This window comes from Populus alba, chromosome 5 (assembly GCF_005239225.2).
Source record: "Populus alba chromosome 5, ASM523922v2, whole genome shotgun sequence".
NCBI lineage: Eukaryota > Viridiplantae > Streptophyta > Magnoliopsida > Malpighiales > Salicaceae > Populus > Populus alba.
The window spans coordinates 11,632,461-11,643,315 of record NC_133288.1 but is presented as its reverse complement, the minus strand read 5'-3'; the positions used below and the strand labels follow the sequence as shown (position 1 = coordinate 11,643,315).

Here is a 10,855-nt window from a genome sequence, read left to right as displayed (position 1 = left end):
CTCCCATGAATAATCAATATCCAATCAAGAAATAAAAGAATAAGGGTTTATTATTATTATTATTATTCGATCCGAAAGCTGTGGAATTTAGGCGCGTGCGAGAGAGCCAAGTATAGAGAGAGGAAGAGAGGAGGGTCACTTAGGGAGGGAAAGAGAAGAGGAGAGGAGATCTGAAATATTAGGGTTTTGAGAATCAAGACCCAGGTCAGTGAGCGTGTAAATTCTCTTGATTTTCTTTTTCATTTTTTATGTGGAAACTTTTATGGTTGTTTTAGCAGCAGAGGAAATGGTGATGTTTAATTGTGAGAAAGAGGTTATTGTGTGCTTGTTATGTGCAGGAGCGACCACCCACGACTGCGAGAGGAGAGATAGAGAGCTAAGATTTCCTTCTTCTGTTTCTTTTGAGTCTTCTAAGAGAGCTGTGAGAGAGAGCTAAGATTATCAGTTTCAATTTTTGGGTTTCTCTTTTTTCCTTCCTTTTCTTCACCAAACTGCAACAAGGGATTCTTCTTTCGACTCGTTTGAAATGAGCCAAAAGCTTGTGGTTAGTTAATTGTTTTAAGTCATGCAAATTTACGAAGTTTGAATCTTATTATTATTATTATTATTATTATTATTATTATTATTATTATTATTATTATTATGTGTCTGATTGGAGATGTAGATTCTGGGTATTCCATGGGAAATTGATACCGAGGGTCTGAGAGAATACATGAGCAAGTTTGGTGAATTAGAGGATTGTATTGTTATGAAGGTTAGCCCCTTTTTTTCCCATCCAAAAATATACAAGCTGTATGCTTATGCTTCTCTCTCTCTTTTTTTTTTCTTTTTTTTTCCCTTTCTCTCTTCTGAATCCGTGGGTAATCTTATCTTGTGGGCTGTAATTATTACTGGCTTTGTCATTCTCTTATCTGATTTTATGTAATCATACTAGTAGTAAAAGGTTTGTAATTTAAGTTCGATTTTATCCAATCCTACTAGTATTAAAAGGTTTGCTAAACTTTATCTTTTTGGATGGCTGGAAGATATGGGTGGAAATTTGTCTGTTGATTTTCACTTTATGGGCCACATGCCCTGTGTGACCTTGCTGTGTTCATATACTAGCAATTTTCTGTATGCATTTCATTTTGGATAATGAGTGAATTCCAACCCATAGAAAGATGGCTTCTCTAAAATATCCAGTTTATGGTAGGAAATGTACAAAGTTGGACTAATTTGGAAACATTGGGAAATTCTCTTTATACCTATTATTTCTTCTGGTTTTTGGTTCCTAGTCTTATTTTATTAGTAGCCATGATTGGGGCATTAGTACCGACTATGCATAGGACTACTAAGATGGAAAGACAGGGTATATTTCGTCTAAATCCTATTTCTTTTAGGAGGACTAGGATTTCATCGTACATGGCTTTCCTAGCCTTGCAAGAAGCCCCTAATCTATTCTATCAGTACCACTAGCAAGCTAACATGCTAAGGCTGGCACAGTGTTAGAATGCACAACAGAAGTGCGGACTAATCTGATCATGTACATTAGCCCTAGAGAGAGTTTTGTTTGTTCATACATTGTAGGAAAGGTGGGGTAGCTTCTAGTTTCAATCTAGTTATACAAACTTTGTGGCATCGCATTGGACCAGTGGGCATATTTTAAAACCTTTCTACAGTATCTGAGGTCAAACTACTGTTTTGGATTGGATAGATTACTCTTTACCTGTATTTAGTGCTCTTCTTGTTTTCCTAAGGTGTAGCTTATCATGAATGAAAATCAAATACCATTAGTAATTGTTTGCTACAATTAGAAGCTGTAGATGGGAGAAAGGGAGAGATGAAAATAGACACTTAGCATGATATTTGGACATCGAGACTTCTTCAAGTTTGTTCTGCAATGTGCATTATGCAGTGTTTTTTCTCATACCAGCTTATTTTCTATCAATGTCTGAGAGTGCACAATTTGGTAAGTATATTTTCATTATTGACAGTGGTTCTTTTATACTTTTCCATGTTTAGGAGCGGTCATCAGGTCGATCTCGTGGTTTTGGATATGTGACTTTTGTGTCCGCTGAAGATGCTAAGGTATTTCATATGACTTTATTTCTGTTCAATTCTGTGCCGCTTAAGATTGTCTGTGTGCTGAAATCTTGTTTGCTGCAGGCTGTACTATCAGGTGAACACTTTCTTGGTAAAAGAATGCTGGAAATTAAAGTGGCTACTCCAAAGGTTGGCTGTAAAAATCTCAAATGATTTGGCTTGTTAGTTAAAAGTTTTGAGATATTTCCCTTTGTTTTGCACAATATATATGATTGTAATATAGGCACACTCTACCGGTACATATTTTCTCACATGATAACACGTCTTGTGTTTTGTTTTGGCAGGAGGAGATGCGAGCACCAACAAAAAAAGCCACAAGGATATTTGTGGCCAGGATTCCACCATCTGTGACAGAAACTACTTTTCGAAGGTAAATATGTGTGATGGTGGCCAGTGTACTTGTTTCCTTTCAACACCAAACACAATTCCTGAAGTTTGATATGGAATTGAACGCAGGCCATGATATGTTTTTCCTTTTGCAGTCACTTTGAGAAATATGGGGAGATAATTGACCTATACATGCCAAAAGTAAGCTCTCTTTATATATTATTGCATTTAGCAAACATATTTACATGCGTCGCGGCATGTGTGCATATGTGTATGCTAATGGCCACACTCTGATTCATGCCATTTTGTGTCTTCAGAATTATATTTTTGCAATTGTTCCTCTGGTTAGAAACATTATATTTTTGTCAATCAATATGTTGTGCAGGATCATAGCTCGAAAGCACATCGGGGAATTGGGTTCATCACATATGCAAGTGCAGGTCATACTATTAATGTGCCTTAGGATTATTTTTTCTTGTACTATCAAGACTCTGTACATTGCATTTAATTCTGTTACTATGTTACACCAGAAACTTGTATGATTATGTGGTGTAGTGATCTGTCAAACTATTGAACTTGTTTACTTAATGGAGATTTTCATCTTTTGTGGTTTGTCTAGCAAATGTGTCCTTAATGATTCCTAACACTTCTTGGAGATGTGATGGATGTTGAAGAATATTTCTTTAATGCAAAATACTGAAATGGATCTTGTCTGTTGCTACAGATTCTGTGGACAGCTTGATGGCTGAAACTCATGAATTGGGAGGCTCTACTGTAGTTGTAGATCGAGCAACGCCTAAGGCAAGTTTCAGCAGTGCTATCTTTTTTTCTCTTTAAACAAGGCTTGATTTTGTCTTGTGGGTGGAAAGGAAATTTTTTTTGTTTTTTGTTTTTTTTTACTTGCAATTACTGTCACCTGTAGTCTCACAGAGGATGTCTCATTTGCAATGCATTTTAAGAATGTTTTAAATTTAAATAAATAGATATGCAGTTAATGTCAAAGTGTAATGTTGTCTTATCAGGAAGATGACTTTAGGCCTATAGCAAGAACGGCACCTGGAGGATATGGTGCATACAACGCTTATATTTCTGCAGCTACCAGATATGCAGCTGTTGGTGCTCCCACCTTGTATGATCATCCTGGACCATTCTATGGAAGTAAGTACCAATGGAAATTAGTATTTTTTGCAAATTAGCAAGTACTCTTTCAGCATGCAGTATTTTTTTCCCTGCTGGATTAGGAGGGGAATCATCTAGAGGAATGGGCAAAAAGATCTTTGTTGGAAGGCTTCCTCAGGAAGCAAGCACTGAAGATTTGCGCCAGTATTTTGGTAGATTTGGGCACATAATAGATGTATATGTTCCTAAGGTAAGATAAGGATATTTTTTGTAGCACAGTTCAGAGCGAATTTCATCCAATTATTCCACCTTTGCATGCTTATTGGATGCAGGATCCTAAGAGAACTGGCCATAGAGGTTTTGGATTTGTAACCTTTGCTGAAGATGGTGTTGCAGATCGTGTATCTCGAAGATCTCATGAGATTTGTGGACATCAGGTATTACTTGGAACATTCCCTTTACCTAGAGTGTTTGTTAATAATTGATTTTTCTTTCAGAATAAAAAGAGATGTAAGCAGAAAGGGCTCTTATTCTGAAGGGTTTTTAATGAAGATGTGTGAATTGGGAAAACATTTCTGATGCTTAATAAGTCAAATGAAGGGTTTTATGCTCTCTATGTTAGAGGTGGTACTGACATTTTTGGATTTGTGAGAAGCACGAAGAGTGGTTTTTGAATGTTGAAGAAATAAGAAATTTGCAAGCTAGGTTTCACGACTGTTGTATTTTGTACACCATTCAACCAATTATTGTTATTAATACCTGAAAGAACAAATTGTCACTAACAGCACGCATCAAGAGTCTTGCTTATTACATCTTGGGGCATGATTCTTGAATAAATGATACATGGATGTGTGTTGTGGTGTTTGATTCTGATCTTTAGGCATGACACTATATGATGTACACTTGCCTGCATGTAAAACCTTCGGTAATAAGGACATTTGTCCCTGTGGAGAAAGCTGAGGCTTCAACTCTTGCATAACATGACTTTTTGACTGTAATTTCCTGAGCAGGTTGCAATAGATTCAGCCACACCTATTGATGATGCTGGTCCTAGTGGAAATTTCATGATGAGCGCTCCTGAACCTTTTGGGGGTTATGGTGGTCCCATGCGCAACTTTGGCAGGATGTATGGAACCCTGGATTATGATGATGCGGGTGCATATATGGTTCCTTCTAAAGTAAGTCTGAAGATTGTTGAATCCTTTTATGGTGCTCTATACCCATAAGAATTAAAATGCTTGATAGCTGAGTTTCTTTTAGCGCTATCAATTTACGAAACATTCTTTTTGCAGTGGGGTTATGGTATGGGAAGTGCAAGACCTTCAAGAGCAGATTGGAGGTACAGGCCTTACTAGACATAATTGTGGCCCTGGAAAACTAGGATTGCCCATCAGCTAGTTGTGTATCTTGTGGATTGAAGTTTGTTCAAATAATAGTATAGTTGTTCATTGTTGACATTTTCTCCTGCTACTGAGATTCCGGAACTTTTGAATTAAGTGCCGAACTGTTTTATATGTTAATTCTGCTGGCAAGTACTTAAATAGGATGTAGCAAGGAATCCACAAGATGCGGGATTGTGCGCCGTGTAGTAAAGAATTGGAATTCTCCTTGTGACAATCCTGTTCTTTATTGTCATTATTATCATCATTATCATCATCATTATTATTGCTGGTCTTACATTTGGAAAACAATTGTTTTAACTCCTAACATTAAAAAAAAAAAAAAAAAAACCTAAATCAGCTCAGTATTTTATTGATCACCAAGACATTGATTGCTATAGATTAGAATAGCATAAATATAAGATTGTCTTTGCTAAAAAAAATAGGATTGTGTTTTTTTTTATGGGTTATATTTGTTACTGAAAGAATGATTCGTTGGTTTTTACTACAGTATACTAATTAGCCTCTTAGGGCACATAACTGTAACCTTTGAGTGAGGTGTTTCTGTCTTTAAAAAAGAATTAACAATGAAGTTATACCCATGTTTTTGGGAGGGAAAAAAATTATACATGTATTGAGGGGTTTTGTTTATTTAAAAAAAAAAAAAAAAAACAGTGAAACTATGAGATTATCCTTGAATTTTGAAAAGATAAGGTTGCATGTAATGTAAAGGTGTTTTTGTCATTATAATATTGTTTTGTTGTTGATGTCAAGTGGGATAATGGTTATTTAGATATTTTAATTTATATAAATTATTATTTATATTTAAAAATAGCTGGTGTGAGGTGTCACCCATGCCAATCGGGTGCCACGTGCAGTGCTAAAATAATAACGAACATCGCCTTCTAGGGTGGCATTCGATGCGTTTCGCCAACTCAAGCACAGTGGCAAGGCATGCATACCTAGGTGGCATGCGGAAGAGCTTTGAATGGGGTTTTTTCCTCCCTCTCTCCTAGAAAACCATGATACCCATTGCAAAAAAACAAGAAGGTCTGGTTATTTATTTTTTAAGTTAAATCATGTTCTTATTTTTTTGATTGTAATGTATTTGGTCTTAGATTATTTATTGAGTTAATTTTTTTTTCAATTTCATCCCTTTACAATTGATTTTTATGTCGGATTTGGTCTTCATTCTTTTAATTGTAATGTATCTGATCTTGAATTATTTATCAAGTTATTTTTTTTTTCAAATTCATCCATTTGAACTTGGTTTTTATATTAGATTTGGTCTTTATTCTTTTAATTGTGATGTATCTAATCTTGAATTATTTATTGAATTTATTTGTCTTTGAATTTCATCTCTTAACATTTTATTTTTATATGAAATATGATTGTCATTTTTTGGATTGTTATTTTTAGTTGTTCTTATTCTTTTTCTAGATTGAAATTATTTTTCAATTTCATCCCTTATGATTTTGTTTTATTTTATTTTTGTCTCAAATTTGGTTCTCTTTCTTTTTAAATCTATATTTTTTAAATCACTCTCCTTTTTAATTTATTTTTTCAAGTTTATCCATAATTATTTTGGTTGGTTATAAATTTGATATTGTTATTTTTTCATGTTAGACTTTTATGTTGTGATCCGGTATCATGATACGTGTTACAAAATTCTAAAAATTGAATTGGGTTGGTTTCAATTATTTTTCATAATTTTTTTTTAAAATTTTATCCATTATCATTGAGTTTATTAGAAATTGATATTCTTTGGGTTTTTTTATTTTTGGATTCATTTGTTAATTTGATTGTTTAAAAACAATTTCCCTTCAATTTAAGATTTTTGTTTATTCTCTCAATTTTTTTTCATGTGAGGTTCTTAGTCTTTTATTTGCTATTTTTTTATCCTTTATTTTTTTTTATTTTATCATTCAACATTTTAATTATTGAGATTTGATCTCCTAGATTCTTCCTATTGTTTATAAACCCTACCCAATCATGGACAATGATTGGGTCACGGGTGGAGTAGGTTCACTTAAATGAACCTAAACCAACCAAATCTTAAAAAAAAATAGTCAATGAGTTTTGACTATGTTCTGACTGGATTTTCTTTTATTGCTAACCGAAACATGGGTCAACCTGAGTTTTTGATAGTCTTACACTTTATCAATTCTCCTCCAATTTATTTTGAAACTCGGCCTATTTATAGGTCAAACCCTTGGCTCGAATCAAGTTTTAAAGTAGTTGCTTTCCAAATACAATGCTTCCAGTTTAGTGAAATAGTCAGGTTGAGCTAATTTTAAAGTTGTTCGTTTAAAAAAAAGAGCTTTATTTATTCGGGTGGCCTATGTTTCTTTTGAAACTGTTTTTTTTTATTCTTTTTTTATTTGATCCTTTAAAATTCAATTTTTTTTTAAATTAATTTTTTTTTGCCTACTATTTGATTATCCTGTCCACATGATCCTACTCGTGGATTTTGACATTCTCACTTGGTTTTGTTGGTGCTTTGTTTTTTAGTATTTTTTTATTGGTTTTTTTTTATTATTATTATTTTAGATCAGGTCATGGGTTTTTTTTTTTTTTTTTTTAAAAATATAATAACAGAACTTGAGTAATTTATTTTTGCGTTGTAACTGCTGCAAGAAACCTTGAATGTCTCTCTGGTTTGACTATAAATTTGAAATGTAAATCAAAGGTCCAATTGGTTCCTACGCGAGAATCCTTTCCAAAATCGTCGAGGAAAGGCTAGGGTGAGGCTGTATATTTTCATTCTGTACAGGAAGCAAAGTTGTGTGATAGAGATCCCATGATCGGAAGTTGCTTCAGCCAATTTATGAGCTGAATTATGGTGGATTTTAAAGAAATCAAATAGCCGGTGTGGGGTGACTAATTAAACATAGGTTGAAGAATGTTATTCCATCCTCAGCTCCAACAGGGATATTAGGTCTCTGGTACTGTCCGCTTTCTGGAATTTCAGATAAAAGAACTTGAAAGTCTGCAAGTTTCTAGTTTCTTCATCATTTGTAAAATGGAAGATAGCAAGAGGTTTACAAAATTTGAACTGAGAAACTCCTGGAAGAGCTTCCTGGCACAAAGGGATGCATCACTACTGGAAACAGTGCTAGAAATTTAAAAAGCTTGGCAGGTAAAGCAACTACCCAAGGAAGTCAAACGAGCACGCTTATGAAAGAGCTTGATCTTGTGGGATTTCTGGGAAACTTGTTGGTCCTGCCTGGTTGACATCGAGCTTCTCATTTCTTCAGCTTTCATCTGAGCAATTCTTAGCTTGTTCATTATTTTATCCATTGATGATGATCTCTTCTTTTCCAGTTTCATCTGAAGGAACGAGTTGTAATTAGTTAGCACCATATGACGAGATTAAATGAAAAATCTGTGCTGAAGAGTTCCCTAATTATTCTTGATGATTTATGACAAGTTATGTTGACCACTTCAAATTATATAACCTCGAGTTTTCGTATTGCAGCCTCTGCTCTTGCTTTCTGCAAGTTCTCCCATGCAGTGATCTTGGCTTCCTCTCTTTGCAACCTGCATCAAGAACAGTTGGTTTTTGGAAAAGTTACAATAGGATAAAGAAAACATGCAAGCTTCAGGGAAAATGACAGCCATCGAAAGCTCAAAAATGTGCATATGTTGATTGGAAAAGTCTTTAGATATCTTAAAAAAGACAGCTTCCATGGTCAACTTCACCTGATCTCCAACAATCCGATACATTTCATGACATATTTTCACCAGGCAGTACAAAGCCGACAGCCAATCTAATTTGTAATCACTTGTTTTTGTACAAAATACATGTTGGGAGTCAGATTAAGGCTTTCGAAACCAGAATGAGCTAGCAGTGGTGTGATTTCAAGATTTATGTTCCCCACCCATATACGAAACAAAATGATGCAAATGGAACGTACTTTGAAAAGTCTGATACTTCCTCTGAAATATCCCAAGATGAAGAGACGTCAGCAGCATTTGAATTGAATTCCTCGACATCTGGCTGTCCCCTCTTAATTCTGCGAGAACCAGGCCTTTTGGACCACCTAATCACGGTGGCTCTCTTATCTACCTGGACTTCCCTGATTTCCAATTTAGCAGGATGGTCACTTTGTGGCTCCGGTACAGGATCTGTAGAGGGAGGAGAAGAGGACCTTCCTCTACAAGATGAGTGGGTGCTACCCTCAGGGCTCATTTGTGTTGCCATATCCCTTCTTGAAATGATACGATCAACTGTGTTGTTTACATCATCAATGCCTTCAGGTTTCTCATCTGAACATTTAATCAGAAAAGTAGTATGTGAGGAGACAATCATGCAACATCTCAACACCACAGGAATCATGAATATAGCAACCACGAGAACGTTCTGCACAAGATAGCCTCTGAACAAGCACATTGGTTTTTCCTATAACTGTTCCTCAGACAGAATGCATGGCAAGAATTTTTCAAATGACATGTTTGCTATATCGATATATACACAGACAACTGAATAGATTTCCAGACATCTGGCAGATGCATTCTTATTCAGTAGTATTTAGCCTGTCCGTATCTGCAATTTTTTATTTTTTTTTCCTCTTTGCACTTAACAGATACAAGAAACCATTTCCACTTTTCTTCTCAAATGTAAGTCATAACTAGAAAACGGCAATTATTCATCCAAACCCAATTTTCATTTCAACATAGAGAGCCAACTCAGATGACAAGGTAAATCAAATATTCTAGAAGCAGTTTGCTGCCCATGACATTTCCTTTTGAAAACCAATACAACAAGGTCTAACCAGAGTCATCAAAGAAGTAATTATACATTGCTGCAAGTTATTTGTCGATGTGTGATCGTACCGCCAACATTAATATGGGTCTTGAACCAGAATCTACTGGTCTTGGAAGACCTAGCTTATTGTAAATTCTTAATTTCTCAGTTCCTTGTTCGATAGGGGTAGAGATAATTTTGTGACATTCCTTCAATGGATTCATGATTATCATTGTAAATTGTCAAAATCTACTTTTCGAATGCACAAAAGCACAATTAATGCCATACCTTGAGAGCTGGAAGATGAAGGTTCGCTCGCCAAATCAGACCGGCTAAAAGCACTAGCCAAGCGTTCCACATGACCTTGCCCACCTCCACCTCCACCTCCACTATAATGAGCACCAGCCCCATTAGGCATCAAGACTCCAGTTGAAAACGGAGAATTCACCATGAAATTCCTCCCAATCCCAGCTTCAAGAACCCCCATTGACGGTGAACAATTATGATAGTAACCAATCCCAGGAGGCAGATTAATAGGCCCACTTTTTGACTTGGCACGCCTTAAAGGATGGCACTGAGAACTTTTAGCAACACCATAGCCCAAAACTGGACTACATATCCACCTCTCTGCATCTTCCCATTTAGAAGGCAAAGCCCTGCCACTATAAAACGGTGTCAGAGCACTTATATGCCTCCTGCTGCTGCCTGATGAAGGGTGTGGAATCCTCTCTGAACTCCATCCTTTATTTTCTTGATATCTGGCACCTCCCGGACTAGGAAATGCCCCTAAACTCTGGGAAGATAATAGATTCTGCTTCATGCTTCTAAGTTGAAGCACCAGTTGTGAAGTGGGTGTTTGCCTGTTAATTAGGGGCTAGGTGGCTTGTTATTACAAGTGTTTCCTAAGCATGGATGAATGTCAGAGGGCGTTTGTTTTTACTTTAAAAAAGTACTTTTAAAAAATTTTAAGTTAATTTTTGATGTATTTATATTAAAATTAAATCTTAAAAAATAAAAATAAAATATTTTAATAAATTCCTGAAAAAAAAAACACTTCAGAAACCGGTCATCACCGCAATCACAGACGCTACATGCTCTGTTACATTTACAGCAGATGTTACTGTGTAGGATTTTGTCTTGGATATCCACATAACAGCTGTACTTTGTTCTTGCTTTTACCGTTTCAACAATGGGGACAAGA

General features: G+C 35.5%; 2 protein-coding genes across 7 annotated transcripts; one reads left to right on the top strand and one right to left on the bottom strand.

Annotated features, from left to right (window-relative positions):
• LOC118045711 (uncharacterized RNA-binding protein C660.15) lies at nt 1–5,182 on the top strand. 6 transcript variants are annotated; one of them, XM_073409568.1, is made up of 14 exons: nt 2–204; nt 339–544; nt 665–754; nt 2,002–2,067; nt 2,146–2,211; nt 2,367–2,452; nt 2,565–2,610; nt 2,795–2,849; nt 3,134–3,214; nt 3,436–3,567; nt 3,651–3,778; nt 3,861–3,965; nt 4,539–4,706; nt 4,821–5,182. In XM_073409568.1, exons 2-14 carry the CDS (start codon nt 527–529, stop codon nt 4,881–4,883), a joined length of 1,104 nt encoding a protein of 367 aa, XP_073265669.1. In that variant the 5' UTR covers nt 2–204; nt 339–526; the 3' UTR covers nt 4,884–5,182. The 6 variants fall into 6 exon arrangements, with proteins under 6 accessions (XP_073265670.1, XP_073265669.1, XP_034910293.1 ...); XM_035054402.2 differs by having other exon boundaries at nt 3–204; nt 3,134–3,210; nt 3,432–3,567; XM_035054404.2 differs by having other exon boundaries at nt 3–204; nt 659–754; nt 3,134–3,210; nt 3,432–3,567.
• A 2,690-nt stretch (nt 5,183–7,872) lies between these two features.
• LOC118045710 (uncharacterized) lies at nt 7,873–10,601 on the bottom strand. The gene is made up of 4 exons (XM_035054401.2): nt 9,943–10,601; nt 8,825–9,176; nt 8,366–8,447; nt 7,873–8,237 (listed from the first exon to the last, which is right to left on the bottom strand). Exons 1-4 carry the CDS (start codon nt 10,472–10,474, stop codon nt 8,031–8,033), a joined length of 1,173 nt encoding a protein of 390 aa, XP_034910292.1. The 5' UTR covers nt 10,475–10,601; the 3' UTR covers nt 7,873–8,030.
• Nucleotides 10,602–10,855: the final 254 nt, after the last annotated feature.

Coding starts and splice junctions, on each gene's coding strand:
- LOC118045711 (XM_073409568.1), top strand. Junction 755..2,001: donor AGGATTGTATTGTTATGAAG/GTTAGCCCCTTT, acceptor TTCCATGTTTAG/GAGCGGTCATCAGGTCGATC. Junction 3,215..3,435: donor TCGAGCAACGCCTAAGGCAA/GTTTCAGCAGTG, acceptor CTTATCAGGAAG/ATGACTTTAGGCCTATAGCA.
- LOC118045710 (XM_035054401.2), bottom strand. CDS start 10,474: ATGAAGCAGAATCTATTATCTTCCCAGAGTTTAGGGGCATTTCCTAGT. Junction 9,177..9,942: donor TTCATCTTCCAGCTCTCAAG/GTATGGCATTAA, acceptor TTAAATGTTCAG/ATGAGAAACCTGAAGGCATT. Junction 8,238..8,365: donor CTGCAATACGAAAACTCGAG/GTTATATAATTT, acceptor TCGTTCCTTCAG/ATGAAACTGGAAAAGAAGAG.